The sequence below is a fragment of the Adelges cooleyi genome, unplaced genomic scaffold (assembly GCF_023614345.1).
Source record: "Adelges cooleyi isolate 19-005CV unplaced genomic scaffold, UGA_ACOO_1.1 ACOO_flye_CR_arks_rails_tigmint_CR_PRNA_651, whole genome shotgun sequence".
In the NCBI taxonomy this organism is placed as follows: Eukaryota; Metazoa; Arthropoda; class Insecta; order Hemiptera; family Adelgidae; genus Adelges; species Adelges cooleyi.
This window is the reverse complement of record NW_026096352.1, coordinates 14,213,256-14,229,289: the sequence shown is the minus strand read 5'-3', so window position 1 is coordinate 14,229,289 and position 16,034 is coordinate 14,213,256. Positions and strand designations below refer to the sequence as shown.

Sequence of the window (16,034 nt, the reverse complement as noted above, 5' to 3'; positions counted from 1 at the left end):
ATAATATTGATAATATTTATATGGTCAACATTTAAGAAAGTGATACTATATTATATTATTAATTATTATCTTTACGTATTTGTTTTTATTTTCAACGAGTTTCACAATGCTTTGACTTATGTAATTAGTAAAATCAAAATGTGACGCCGCTAAAACTGTTTGGTCGTTAGTTGTAGGTCAAAAATTGGGCACTCGATTTGTGTGGTGGTAAACGATGATATTACTAGTACTCTATTTGTGCTGCTAGGTATATTATTTTATGCATTGTGCTTACATTTTTAAATTAATAATTCTATATTGACGACATTCAACTGTATAATATACTTGATTGGTAATTTTTTTTTCTCGGTAACCCTGAACTTGTCGAGGGTAAATTTTTGAAAAACAATTTAAATAATCACAGTTTTTAAATTTATTTTGTAAAAGTCACGTAATGTTATAAAATAATAAAAATTAAAGAATTCACATAAATTACACACAAGACACATAAAATAGTTACACATTAACCGGTTACGAAGGCAACGTCTGTTTACAACGTTCGTGGTGTTCGTCAAACCAATCCGAGTTCTACAAAAAAACGATCGAACAGTGAATATTTTCTGTTTATTAATTACATTTTGTGACAAAAAAATCATATTCATTTCACACTCGAAACGAACAGTATTTGACGGACGCCGCGCACAAGTCTCACACATCATAGTTCGCAATCCTCACTTGAACACTAAAACAAATGCATAATCATATATTTTATATAAAAAATAATAATATATATATATAATGTGTTAAGGACATTGAACCGAAATCACGCAGCCATTACACATTCTGTCAACGCCAACGTCTTGGACAAAAAGACATTAAATAAGATCGGGGGCTTCAGTTTAGCCTTGTCTATCATATTATAAGCCAGAGTCATTTATATAAAAATATTAATGTATAGGGTTTTCTAATATCCCCGAAATAGTAAGGCTCAGTACAATCATTGTTTAACATGTTCTTTTTTTTTTTTTTACCATGGAACATTTGCATTTTTAGCCTTGGCCTCCCAGCTCGAAAACGACACAAAATAGCGTCACGAAAGTGGCGCGATCTTGCGGTTGTTTTTTTATATAAAATATAAATATATATAAAAACTATGTGCGTATAAAATGTCTTGAGGCAAGTTTTTAGATCTGGACAATTATTAGATAATAATAATTATATTCAGTGCATATCCAGTACCTATAATAATTATTTGTTTGTTGTACAAACTTATTACTTAGGTAAATTGACATTGTTTTAAGTTAACCGTGAAAGGTACAAATCCATATATTGATTTTTTTTCTTCAAAATGAGAAACCAAATAGGTATTCATCTAAATGAATGAAAATAATTTCACAACAAACACAATTAAATGAACGGTTCAATTTATCCGAAATAACTGACCAGGTGAATGTTGCCAATAAACCGCCGATTAAGGACAAATATTAAAATACTACTAAAAATGAATTGGTCGCAACCAAAAATTAACACTATCCTAGGTATCATCATAATGGTATATTAGGAGATTATCAATCGGAATCAATCATTATTCAGCAAACTAAAGTATGTCCCACGTTTTATAATTTTAGCCGTTTGGCTTCAAGTAGACGGTAATTTATTTTTATGAAAATCGATTATCCGCGAAAACAAATGTATTTACATTTTAGTAAAACTAACGGGGGGGCGTTGCATAAAAATAATTATTTTACTTTTCACAAAAGGGCGGGTGGATATGAAAAAAATCGTTTTGACAGGTAACATTGAAAAGTTGTAGAAATATTGGGAAAAAAACCCTTACCCAAAAGTACGGAGCGCCCGTATGCCGAAATAACAATAAACGCGACCGATTTTCGAGCGGGAATCGTCAAGAGATAATCCAAGCAGAGTTTAACGTACGTGCGTTTTTTCGAAGCACGTCTATTGCCAAACGGCCTTGTGGCGACGTCGTAGAACGTAATGTAAAATCTTCGCAACATCTTGTCGGTCATCATTGATCGCACATCGCGAACACGAATCTTGCCGATTAAACTGTTCTCGCTAATTGTAGCTGGCCGTTGGAGATCACCAGAGTCATCAGATTCTCGATTACTACTATCGATAGTAACAACACGGTTGTGCTCGACCAATACCGTTTCGTCTATTGCCGCCTCTTTGTCTCCAGTCACATTCACGAGCTGATCCGAGATTTCCAAGTACGCCGTATCGGCATTGCTAATGCGAGACGAAGCTCGGTCGATAGCACATTCGTCGATTAAGGAACTGTAAAAAAAAAAAATGAATAACAAATTCGATTTAAACGTATTCGGTGTCATATTTTGCCTCTGCAACAAAAGGAGAATAAATTCTAATTCGATTTGTTGTAATAGAATAGCGAATTCGTCAAGAAACCATCTCACAAAGGCAGTTTTGGGCGCCTCCGAGACGTCCTGTTTAAGCTACATGATGATAATGATGTTGTTTGGTACAAGACCGATTTCACTTGACCTAGAATATACTATAATATATAAGCTATAGTATTTAGATGTCTGGCAACACTCTATTACGGATGCTTTTATAACTGTAATGTACATTGTACATTATTCTCTACTATTTATATACTGTGTGATTTTATGTTTAATAGTGTTGACTGTTGTGTTAATTGTCATATTATCGTGAGTGTTATTATTTCTACTTAAATACTAAACTTCCGCCAAGTTATGCAAGCGTATAATTTATTAAGTGTCAAATTAGTTACTTACGCTTTGAGTTTATCAATATCTTCAGCATCGAATATTTTTACTCGAAATTTGTGAACATCAGAGTCATCAGATTTTTGACTACTAATAGTAACAACACGATTGTCCTCGACCAATATCGTTTCGTCTATTGCCGCCTCTTTGTCTTCAGTCACATTTACGAGATGATCGGATATTTCCAAGTCCGCCGTATTGGCATTGCTAATGTGAGATAAAGCTCGGTCGATAGCACATTCGTCGATTAAGCCACTGTAAAAAATGGATAACAAATTCGATTGGTATTGGTGATGCTTTTCCCCCAAAAAAAAACCCACATTGGTGTATCGCCTCTACTATCGTTTAGTTTTCTTCTTTTCGAACAAGGTTCTAGTTCGGCTGGATGTTGAGAAAATTCAGTCTTTTCGTTCTTCAATTCACTAACAACAAATACCACAAAAAGTAATAATTGTACACTTTTTATTAACTTATGTTTTGTTAGTTTTTCTAATAACGCGTTCAGTTCAAATATAACTTGATATAGATTATCAGAGATTAGAGTATCAAAGTAATTACTTACGCTTTGAGTTTGGCAATATCTTTAGCATGCAATCTTTTTACCCGAACAACGGCTTTTCGTGTAATATTTTGCCTGCAACAAAAGTAGTACAAATTCTAATTCGATTTGTCGTAATAGAATAGCGAACTCGTCAAGAAACCATCTCACAAAGGCAGTTTTGGCCCTTCTAGACGTCCTGTTTAAGCTACACGATGATATAATAATGTTATAGAATAAAGTTTTTTTTTAAACTAGTTTAATAGGTACATATGTATTCAAGCCTTTTTAAAATAAATAATAAAATGTAATAGCTCAAGTCAATTTTTCTTCCAATAGTTAACGCATATTAGTTAACGCAGGGAACTTAATATTATTGAATTGCCATACAGTAAAATTTTTTAGATTTATGTGTAAATATAGTTCACCATTTTGATTCTGTTGACCGTTTCATAATAAAGTTACTTATTATGAAACTATACACACCGCATTAAGCTTCTGTTCACAAAAGTATTTAAAACTACAGTAGTTCATGAAAATGTATTTAAATATTAAATAAACCTAACAACTGGTATGTAATTTTGTTTATCTTTAAGAAACTTACAGACTTAAAAAACAATTCTCGCTAATTACAGCTGGCTGTTGGAGATGATCAGAGACATCAGATTCTTGACTACTAGTAGTAACAACATGATTGTCTTCGACCAACATCGTTTCATCTATTGCCGACTCTTTAATCACATTTACGAGCTGATCAGAGATTTCCAAGTCCGCCGTATTGGCATTGCTAATGTGAGATGAAGATCGGTCGATTGCACATTTGTCGATCAAGCAACTGTAAAAAAATGGATAACAAATTCGATTTAAACGTATTGGTGATGCTTTCAAAAAAAAAAAAAAACCCACTTTGGTGTATCGTCTCTACTATCGTTTAGTTTTCTTCTTTTCGAACAAGGTTCTAGTTCGGCTGGATGTTGAGAAAATTCAGTCTTTTCGTTCTTCAATTCACTAATAACAAATGCGAAAAATAATAATAAATGGCTTTGTTTCGAATGTGTTATTTGCGCCCTAGGGGTACCACAAGCGATGCATATTTTCCCCCTGCTTTCTAATTTGTACACGAACGACACAAGTACGATTTTCAAGTACCTATATACTTACTATTTTAACATCATAATTTCAAGTTAAATTGTACACTTTTTATTAACTTATGTTTCGGTAGTTTTTATAATATTATCGTTTTTACTTATTGTATTTGTGTTGTTCTGTATCGACGTTAAGTTAAAATATAACTTGATATAGATTACGAGAGATCAAATTATTAAATTAACTACTTACGCTTTGAACTTGGCAATATCTTCAGCATCCAATCTTTTTACTAGAACAATGGCTTTTTGTGTAACTTTCATCATTAAACGGTCGATTATCTTTTTCGGTGTCATATTTTGCCTGCAACAAAAGTAGAATACATTTTAATTCGATTTGTTGTAATGGAATATCGAATTCGTCTAGAAACCATCTCACAAAGGCAGTTTTGGGTCTTCAAGACGTGTTTAAGCCACATGATGGTAATGATGTTATAGAATAAAGTATTTTTAAACTAGGTAAACAAATATGTATTCTAGTGTTTTTGAAATAGATAGTAAAATGTAATAATTAAAGTCAGTTTTTCTTCTAATAATTATTTATGTATATTAGGCAACGCGGGGAAATTTATATTATTAAATTGGCATACTGAACAAATTGTAGATATATGTATGTGTAAATATACCTAGTTAACCTTTTTTGATTCTGTTGGCCGTTTCATGATAAGTACTTTGAAAGTAAATAATAGTAATAGTTAATAGTTAGTAATAATTCTGATAGTAATTAGAAGCTTAATAAGCATTAAGCTTCTGTTCACAAGTAACTACAACTTAGCGTAGTCCATAAAAATTGAAAAAACCTAACAAATAGTCTGTAATTTTGTTTATCCTTAAGAAACTTACAATACTTAACAATACTAACAGACAATACTTACATTAACGCTAAACCTTTGATTTTTTTATGCGTAGAAAATTTTTTTTAAACTAGTTAGTTTTGATAAATTTACAAATTATTATTTATTGGCACTTAACACAATAAATATACACAAATAACATAATATATATAACAAAAAAAATACAACAACAACAATTTCATTAGAGTTTTTAAATTTCACGGAACGCCGATAAAATCAACAAATATACCGGTAATTATACATATTGTGCTGTATATAAAAAAAAATATAGCAAATAATTTATACAAGCCAATATAATATTTCATAAATCACAAGGATAATATATATTGTTGCATTAACAGAAGTTTTTTAGACGCACATATATTTATTTTTTTTATAAAATAATTAACAGTCACGTTTTCAGTGTCAAAGTTTAAAATCAAAGCCGGAATGAACGAAAAATGATAATTTCCCTACACCTACCAGCACTCGGTCCATTTCTCAAGATGTCCTGTAAGAAAATCCTTAAAAGACTACCTACTCGAAACAGGGATAACATTAAATAAGGAAAAATGTGCAATTCGTACAACAGAAATCACATTTTTGGGACACGTGTTGCAACAAAACACAATTCTACCAGACTATAGCAAAACAGAAGTCTTCAACAAAATGGAAGCACCTAAAGATGTAACTGATCTATAAAAGGATCACTATTAGGTATGAACACAGAATAAATGAAATCTTTTTTTAAGTGTTCCACCAGTTAATAAATAATTAATTAATTGAGAAAGGACTTTTTTGACTTTTTTAAAAATGATATAGCGTCGGTTATATTTGGTAAATCGAAAAATACGGATGTTGGAGCACAGACAATTTTGTCATATATAATATGTATGAATATCTTTCCTTGACTATATATGAAGTCTGAGAAAAATTAATCCGCGTGAAACTCAAGTCGGCAGATTTTTTTTTTTTAAATCGCTGTCAAGGATGCTGCGTTTGTCCGAAAAAAAATTTAACTACCAAAAAGGTGTCCTAACTCTTACTGAACTAATAATTACACATCACAGTTTAACCTTTAAGTTAAGATTTTGTAAAAATTTGCTTATACTTTACTCGTTTAACATGAGCGGTGTGGCGTCTTCTTGATTATTCCTTTTTTTCCGTCCCTATCACACTGTACCAATTGGATTGTTTATTATTTACGATAAAAATCGTTTTAAATGCAAACGAACACAAAACGATAACATAAACAATAACACTTACAACGAGAAAACACTGTGAATCTCTGTCTTGAGTGTTCAACAAAAGTTTCACAAATGAAATGTAAATGATTTTTAGATGCCGCGTGCGGCCCCTCACGCGAGACTGGATTATCAAGAAAAAAAACAATAACTATAGGGTTTTCCCGGGTGTGAAGCTTAAAGTATACGTCGCAATAGCATTAGTATGTTTTATCAAGATAGATTTGTAGCGGTGCGGGCGGTGCGGCATTGCGCTATTCTCAGAACCTACCTGCGGTCTTGGGGAAACCCTGATGTTAGTACGTTGTATATAGGCAATATGTAACCCTTTCAGTCACGACTATGATCCAATGAAAAAACAAATTTTTACATGTCACATGCTTTTCTTTACGTATCACACACTAATATTGAACCAAATTTAAATTACAAAAAAACTCACAATATAAAACATTATCAGATAAATTTATACGGGACTTTGTTGAATAGAGCCCACGCTTTTCTTTTTAGTCATTAATTAAAGATGTTTAACATTATTTAAAATTGTAGTTAATTTTCGGTTGTTTTCAAAGTAATTGACATATTTAAATAAAATGTGCTACAATTATGTTGATATTAGTTAAGGTTTATAATAGTATAATAACGAGGGAAATTATAATATGTATTTACATATGACCATGAAAATCTGATATGGAATAAGTGTGTTGCTTTGGTTAAAGTTAAACGTGTTTGTAAATTAAAATGATATGTGGGTACCTCCTACAGCATTTAGAGCATGGTTGAAAAATGTAATGAAACATTTTTTGTCCAACAGTATTTGACCTGATTTTTATGTGCATTGTTAGATTGGGAACCATGAATTCAAGATGCTTCTGATAAAATATCTAAAACGACAATTCTGACAATGATTGAAGTACACATTGTCATTTTCATTAAGAATAGTATCCCCGATTGTAAACAATTGTTTTTTGTGCCGTTTTTAATATACTTTTACTGTCTGTGTATTCTAACATAGTCAGAAAAATAAATTAACTATCAAACAAGTGTTCTAAAATTCTTAACTAATAGCTCCACATTATAGTTTAAGCTTCAAGTTAAAGTTTTGCACTAAATTGCCTATACCTAATGTCTTAATAAATCCTTTTTGGTCTAACACAGACCGAGAGACCGTTTTCAATCCCCTTAATGAACAATCAGATTCGCACCGTAGCGTTTATTTGAAAACGATTTCATCGCAACAGTTGTAATAAATTCCTGTAGACCTCCTCCGGCCCAATATCACCGCCCCTGTTGTACTGTTTTTTTTTTTTAAAGCGTTCCGTTCATTTTTTATTAATATTCTAAAATATTAAATATTTTTTTTAACAATATTTTGAAAATAGAACGATTTGCCGTTTTCTTGGTGTTCTTGGTGGTTTTCTTGGCCCGAAGAAGCGATTGGTACGATTTAATTTTTTGAGATTCCAAATTGCATGGAATCGACTTGGAATCGTTTTGGGCGTTGGCCGCCTCGTCTGGCGCCTTGCTTGGAGGTTCGCCGTCAACCGAAAGAACAGCATTGTCGTCGTTGTCGGGCTCGTTCGACTTGGAATGAAAATCCGACGAGGTTTTTTTCATCGAATCCACATTAGTTAATTTTGTATGGCCGCTGCTGGTGGCCTTTGCGGCCACCGCTGAATTAGTGTCGTCCGTCGATCCGGCTCTATTGCCGCCGTCGGCGGAAGCCTTTGGTGTTTGATCGGTGTTTTTGGTTTCGTCACGCACAAACAATACGTCCGCTATCTCCTTGTAGATGCACTTGTTTTCTTTCGAGGTTAGATATTCCATTACGGCTGTCCGGTACGCGTCGCAATCGACTCTTGTGCATTGACAACGCTTCAACGTCACTCGGTCGTGGTCGTCGTCGTGCATCGTCGTGTTGGCGAGACCGGCGGTCACTTCGGTCACGTGTCGCTGTCCTTCACCATCATCATCATCATCTTCTTCTTGTGGTTTGCAGACTGGATCGCCGACGGGCATCGGCTGTTGCGCGGCGGCCGGAGCCGTAGTTTCGGGCGCCGCCATTACCGTGTAGTCGGCGGCCATTGTTATCCAAACGGTTTCGCGGGCTTCGGGCGCCGTTCGCCGGCGCATCACCACGTTGTACTGACCGTTACCGCAAGTGCCCAGCGTGACGAAACTCGGCATGAACCGTACGCGGGGTTGGCGACGGCTCGGGTTCGCATTGCCGTCGTCGGTTAGGTGGCCGCTGTTTGCCGCCAAGTCCACCAGTTTGATGCAACTTCCGGGCACCCCTTTGCACAACAACTGCTCGCGCACCGCCTGCGCCCGATCCGCCGGCAACGTTATCGCGTAGTCCAGCTCCAAAGTGGTGTCCAACCCTTCGATTCTGTTCATATTTCGAAAAACCGGCGCTCCGGTACGAACGCAACACGACAGTTGTTCGTGTCCGCCAGTATCATCGAGATTAAAAAAAAAAAAAAAAATGTTTAGCGATGAAAAAAAAAAATTATTGAGAATCACATAACCGACACCGTGATCGATAAACGCCGCCGCGTACCTATCGCAACAGCGTAAACATATCGTCGAATCAATTACAAAATACAAGCCAGAAAAATCGTATCGTGTTACTTTTCCAGCGGCGGAGCTGGTTACAGCCATAGCGGTGTTAGTCACCTTTTCGAGTGAAGTATTGAGTTGAACATTGTAAGTATCATCGAGATCGATGTGACCTACACGACCATGGTCTTGACCCCCTCGGTTGTAGATTACTAGGAAATGTCTTACTCAAAGATCAGATGTGCCGACCTCTAGTCCTGTGGTCAACTGCAGTGCGGCGAACGCTTTTCTTATGCCGGTATAAACTGTACCATTTTGGGTAATCTTGGCTATGTTATCCACTGACTAGGAATCGATAAAATAGCACGAAATTTGTATCGGTTGATTTATTTTGTCGAAACCCCTGTGGTTCACTTATCGAATTTCGCTTGACCTGATTTAAGAGCTGGGTTTCAACTAATTTTTCTAGTAATTTTTGGTAATGTACATGCTTAGAAATAGGCCTGTTCAAGACTCGGGCGCAGTCTCCTGATAACCACATTGCCGATCGGTTATGTATAACTTACTTTACAAGCCTCGGGAAAAATGATTGTAAACACCAATTAAATAACTCATCATTATGCGGTTACAGTCTACTTAAAGCCTAACGGCTAAAAGTATAAAACATGGAATGTGCTTTAGTCTGCTGGCTCTTGGATAATGATTATTTCCAATCTATAATCTCCTTGCGATATATCATGATAGTACAGTCTTAATTTTATGTTGTGGCCAAATGTTTTTAGTAGTATTTTAATATTTGTCCTTAATCGCGGTTTATTGGCAACATTCACCTGGTCAGTTATTTTGGATAAATTTAACTGTTCATTTAATTGTGCTCGTTGTGTAATTATTTTCATTTATTTGGATGAATATTTGGTTACCCATGTAAAAAAAAAATATCAATCTATGGATTTGTACCTTTCACGGTTAACTCAAAACAATGTGAATGTATATCAATTTATCTAATATATTTTCGCACTGAAGCAAGCGTTATTAATACTATGTAATAATGTAATTTATAATAATCCTGATGATCTGTTACCTCCCTGATCCAATATGTTCCGCTACTATGCCCGATCCACTACGCTGACTTTTAAACACAACGGGCCTCCACATTAGTAGAGGTAAAAAAAAACGACTCGTCTTAATTCCAATAGAGCACGGCAATACGTGCTTTCAGTTTGAATGTTATTAACATGAATTCTCGACAATTTGTACAAGGGATTTACTATTCACACAGCTTATTCAAACATAATTAAGGATTATTGAAAATATGTTTTAGAAGGGGAGGTCACAGAATGAAAGAGTGACGGCTTTTCTTAAAATTCCGATTAAATGTTATTTATGAAAAATAAAAAGACCCGTGTTCGAGCGTTTGTGCCAATGCGTTCTAGTTCCAGAGATAATCGACTTTGAAATATAAACTATATCTTAAATATGCCTAATTTACGGCCGCCAGCGAAAACTATGTGTGGTGCAGTCGGGCGGGGCCGGTGCGGAAAGTAAAACGTAGCAATAACAAAAAGAAATTCATAACTAGATCAAGTGGCCTACTCGAAATCGCCTATTTGAAATTAAGTATTTTAGTTTATAGATAATCATTTTTTAAAACTACAACTTATCTGATTCTTATACTATGACACATGCGTATAAATATCAAACAAAATGATCAAGCTGCACGATGTATAAAAAACAATTATACAGCAAAAATTTAAATAGGTAGCAAAATCGTCAAATTAGTAAAGACAGAAAATTAGAATAGACACACAATCAGCTGATCGGATCACTGTATCCCTGTGGTATGAGAAACCAAAGAGATGTATTGATAACTATTGATACTATTGATAATCATAGTTAATCATTTTGATTAATTAAAAATTAAAAACGTGTTCTATCGGATCAAATTGTGAATCTAAACCTTTCTCGAATCAACTTAATCGCGCACACAAAATTTCATAAATATCTGTCCAGCCGTTTAGGAGGAGTTTGCATGCTTACACGCGGACAGAAGAAATATGTATACAATAAAGATATGCAAAAATAACGTTACTTGCAAATAATGAGTTGAACAAAAAATAACACAAAGAACAAAATATATTAACAGCATACAAATATTAAAAAAAAAAAACTCGTCAATCGTCGGTGTGCGGCTCTCTTACCTCGCTTCCATAACGACCCTCGACGGGAACTCTGGGAAGTTTCACACTCCTGGTCAGTCGGGTTAGATGTTTTTCGCCTATGCCGTTTCAAGTTGGTGCTACTCGGATATCACTGCTCAACTTTTTACGAATTTCGCCGTTTGAATACGTTTAATTGCCATTTACCTGCTACCCATTGCACTCTGCACAGTTTTCTCTATACGCCACAGTCAGATTTTGCTGAACAAACTATTCCAGATGCCTGAAAAGCTATCGATCGTCGTTTCTGGCGTTTTTCACCCCGGATGCATTGAGGATAGAAAAGGAAACAGTCAGGAAACGGCTGTTGGATAAACCGCCGTTCAGCGGTGTATCCACAGCCCGTGTCAATTTGACGTCAGCTTCGCCTGGCCAAGTTCCTCGGACTTTAGGTGAACCGGCAGCTGGCGATATGGGACTTCGGGATGATGGTTTTTGGAAGAGTTTCCAACTTTCGATGTTGACGACGACTCGTGGTATTCCCATCTTGAGAAGACCACATCAGAAGGAGAAGATGAGAAAGACAGCCGCGGACGACTATTGACCGAGCTTCCAAACATCGACCTTGGCGACGGCCCTTGCGAAGGTTTGGTCCGATTCATATCTTCTGGAACAACAGGGGGGGTTAGTTTGTCTTTTGTGTTAATTTTTTGTTCAATTCATTATTTACGAATAACGTTAGTGTTGCATACCATTTTAGTATAATATTACAAAAAAGATGTTGAAATTTTGTTTGATATATATGCGCGTTCGTTGACATGGTTACAGTTTGTTGGATAATGTTTTAGACATTGAAAAACGTTATGCGACAACTACATTTTTTCTAGTTGACAACTAGTGGATAATAATAATAGAATGTTTATTAAAGTGAACTGTTCAGCAGGTTGTCAATGTGACAACCTAGTATAAGACATAGTATAAGAATCAGATAAGTTGCAGTTTTAAAAAATGATTATAGAAATCTAAATGATAAAATAAATTATAAATTTAAAATAAGAGAATTTAAATTATATAGCATTGGAAATTAAAATGATAAACTTACAATTTGGTTAAATCAACTGTACCTATTTACAAAAGTAATATTATTTTTTGTGAGTTCCTCTAAAAAATAATAGGTTATCAATGTAGATGTACTTAATTTTTTTCTTTTGTGTAATTATTATTGTGATAAAGGGATCTGAGACCGGCGACGGTAAATTGTATAACATTACTTTTTTTTATTAGGGGTAAAACTAGTAAAGTAAGAACTACTATACCTATACTGCTGTGTACCAAGTCAATAATTTTATAAATATTGATCATATCATTACATTCTGGGTGAATAATATTTGTTACGTGGCCCGTGGCCCCCACAGTTTTATGAAATATCAAATTTCTTGTTTTTTTGTGAGAATCCGAGTACTCCCACGGTTATCACAGGTAGATAACGTGTATTCAAGACGCTTTAACGGTATTTGGTACAATTATATTTAAAGTAGATGGCGTTAGTGTTGCATCAAAGACAAAATATACTGAGAGAACCCAAGTGCCCTAAAAAAATCTAAATTTTATTATAAAATTGCTATATTTCATAAAAAATCTATTTTTCATTATAAAATTTCTAAATTTCATAACAGTTCTTTATTTCATAAAAATTTTATTTTTCATAGAAATTCTATATTTTATTATAAAATTTCTATATATCATAAAAATTCTACATTTTATTATAAAATTTCTAATATTCATAAAAGTTCTGTATTGTATTATAAAATTTCTAAATTTCATAAAAATTCTATATTTTACAATACAATTTCAAAATTTCATAGTTTTTATATTTCATAAAACTTTTGTCAAAAAAATTCTGTATTACATAAAATTCCTATATTTCATAAAAATTCTTCATTACACAAAAATGTTGTATTTTATTTTAAAATTACCATATATTATTATAAAATTTCTATACTTCATACAAATTATATAATTTATTATAAAATCTCTATATTTCATAAAAAATTATATTTTATTATAAAATTTCTAAATTTCATAAAATTCCTATATTTCATAAATTCCTGTTTATTAAAATATTTATAAATTTCATAAAATTCTTACATTTTATAAAAATTCTATATGTATTATAAAATCTATAAATTTCATAAAAATTCTATATTTCATTAAATTTCTATACTTCATAAATATTTCATTTTTCATAGAAATTCTATATTTTATTATAAAATTTCTAAATTTCATAAAATTTCTATATTTCATAAAAAATTCTATTTTATCATAAAAATTCTAAATTTCATAAAATTCTTATATTTCATAAAAATTCTGCATTGCATAATAGTTCTGTATTTTATTATACAATTTCTAAATTTCATACAATTTTTATATTTCTTAAAATTATATATTGTATAATAAAATATTTCAAAATTTCATAAAATTTTTATATTTCACCAAAATTCTTTTTTTTTAAATTTTATTTTCCTAAAAAATTCTATATTTTATTATACAACTTCTAAATTTCATAAAATTCCTATATTTTATTAAAACTGTAATGTTATAAAAATTTATAATTTTTGTAAAATTTTTATATTTCATGAAAATGTTATGTCATAAAATTTCTATATTTCATAAAATTTCTAAATTTCATAAATTTAATTTCATAAAATTATTTTATATAAATTTCTACATTTCATAAAATTCTTATATTTCATAAAAATTCTATATTGTATTATAAAATCTCTAAATTTCATAAAAATTCTATATTTCATAAAATTTCTATACTTCATAAATATTTTATTTTTCATAGAAATTCTATATTTTATTATAAAATTTCTAAATTTTATAAAAATTCTATATTTCATTATAAAATTTCTAAATTTCATAAAAATTATTTTTTTCATAAAAATTCTATATTGTATTATAAAATTTCTAAATTTCCTAAAAATTTTATATTTATAACACAATTTCTAAATTTCATAAAGTTTTGATATTTCATAAAAATTCTATATTACATAAAATTCGTATATTTCATAAAAATTCTATATTACATAAAAATTATATAATTTATTATAAAATTTCTATATTTCATAAAATTTCTATATTTTATAGAAATTCTATACAACATAAAAACTCTATATTTTACTATACAATTTCTAAAGTTTAAATTTTTTTTATATTTCTTTAATTTCTATATTGTATATTATAATATTTCTAAATTTCACAAAAATTTAATTTTTCTAGAAATTCTATATTTTATTTTAAAATTCCTTATTTTAGTAAAATTTCTATTTTTCATAAAAATTCTATATTGCATAAAAAATTCTATATTACATAAAATTCCTATATTTCATAAAAGTTCTATATTGCATAAAAAATCTATTTTTCATAAAAATTTTATATTTTGTAACGTGAGCCACGGTTTCAGGAAGAGATTTTGGTTTAAGTCAGTAATTTTAACGCCATATTTTCAGGCCATAATCCAATATCAGTCATCATTTCAAATGGTGAATTTTGAGTTGTCTCCGTTTCAGAACTATCTTGAATTTGAGGAGAATAGGGTATTTGATTTAATTTAACAAGATGCGAAGCACAGTAATTTGAATTTTCTTCATTAAGCATGACAGAAGCATTTTCACAAATTTGAGAATCTGTTGTAAAAATTTCAGCATTCAAAGATTCTATTTTTTCAGCACTAGTATCATTCATGGATGTCGGATTAATAATTGTCTCAAAAGTATCAGAAGCTTTATTTTCGCTTTGAAATAAGTCTGACTTAAAAAAACTAGATATGCATTTTGTTTTTTTAATGTCATTTTCAATTTTTTCTTCTTTTTCCTTTTTTTAATTTCCGGTTAGCAGCGCCACTTGCCTGGACTCTTTTTATAGTTTGAAATTCGAATTTCGAATAGTCTACAGTAAAATATATTAAAAATATTAAAACCTAAAGCCAATTGTTGATAATAAATTTGAAATTAAAAACAAAATTTAAATCAATATTAAAAATCAAAATTATGATGAAATAAAATTAAAATTGATTTTGAAAACTAAAATTTTCATCGTAAAAATAAAATCAATTTTTAAATGAAATTCAAGGGCAAAAAAACATTGATATCAAATTTAAAATGAATTAATCAATTAACCAGGGAAAATGCCTTGTACACGACCTACAAAAAAAAAAAAACATTCAACAAGCCACTATCACATAAACTGAACAATACTACACAATTATGATACATTTTTTACCAACATTGAATAAAACTTACATTATTTTTTTCGGGAGTATTCAGTCTTCAGAGCTTTCAGCCACCACTCGGCACACAGCGTATTTTAAATTAAAAAACAAAAAATCAAAAAACCGAACAAAATTATGCACGCGATTACACGAAACTGAACAGGCATGCACGCAAAACGTAGTAGTTCGATCACTGGACACTAAACGTTTAAATTGGCTGTTTGTAGTGTGTTTATTCCTTTTTTTCAACTTAGAGAGGTACTGAGATGTTTATAAAAAAAAGGATAACCAAGATACGTGAAAACAAAATAACACAACGGCGGACGGCTTGCGTTAATCGCTATTATAATATGGTATCGCGTATACGTAGAAGTCAAAGTCACGTCTTATCAAACCCGGGTTTTCCGGGCACTACCACCACGCTGTTTAATAATAAATCACATAATCACTCGAACGTTTATACCTATTTACAAAAATATTATTTTGCGTTTGCTGTATGCTATGTTCTGTTATCATGTGACGTATATCGGTATTAATTTTGC

The 16,034-nt window shown here is 31.7% G+C and overlaps 1 protein-coding gene across 2 annotated transcripts; it reads right to left on the bottom strand.

Annotated features, from left to right (window-relative positions):
• Positions 1 to 431: 431 nt before the first annotated feature.
• Positions 432 to 15,803, bottom strand: LOC126844778 (uncharacterized). 2 transcript variants are annotated; one of them, XM_050583186.1, is made up of 10 exons: positions 11,972 to 12,055; positions 11,262 to 11,883; positions 4,624 to 4,734; positions 4,192 to 4,293; positions 3,890 to 4,120; positions 3,310 to 3,381; positions 3,068 to 3,169; positions 2,757 to 3,002; positions 1,915 to 2,277; positions 432 to 721 (listed from the first exon to the last, which is right to left on the bottom strand). In XM_050583186.1, the coding sequence occupies exons 2-10, from the start codon at positions 11,270 to 11,272 to the stop codon at positions 688 to 690; spliced, it is 1,272 nt and encodes a 423-aa protein (XP_050439143.1). In that variant the 5' UTR covers positions 11,273 to 11,883; positions 11,972 to 12,055; the 3' UTR covers positions 432 to 687. The 2 variants fall into 2 exon arrangements, with proteins under 2 accessions (XP_050439143.1, XP_050439144.1); XM_050583187.1 differs by lacking the exons at positions 11,262 to 11,883; positions 11,972 to 12,055 and adding an exon at positions 15,524 to 15,803.
• Positions 15,804 to 16,034: the final 231 nt, after the last annotated feature.

Coding starts and splice junctions, on each gene's coding strand:
- LOC126844778 (XM_050583186.1), bottom strand. Junction 4,294..4,623: donor GATATTGCCAAGTTCAAAGC/GTAAGTAGTTAA, acceptor ATTTGTTATTAG/TGAATTGAAGAACGAAAAGA. Junction 3,003..3,067: donor AGTAGAGGCGATACACCAAT/GTGGGTTTTTTT, acceptor CATTTTTTACAG/TGGCTTAATCGACGAATGTG.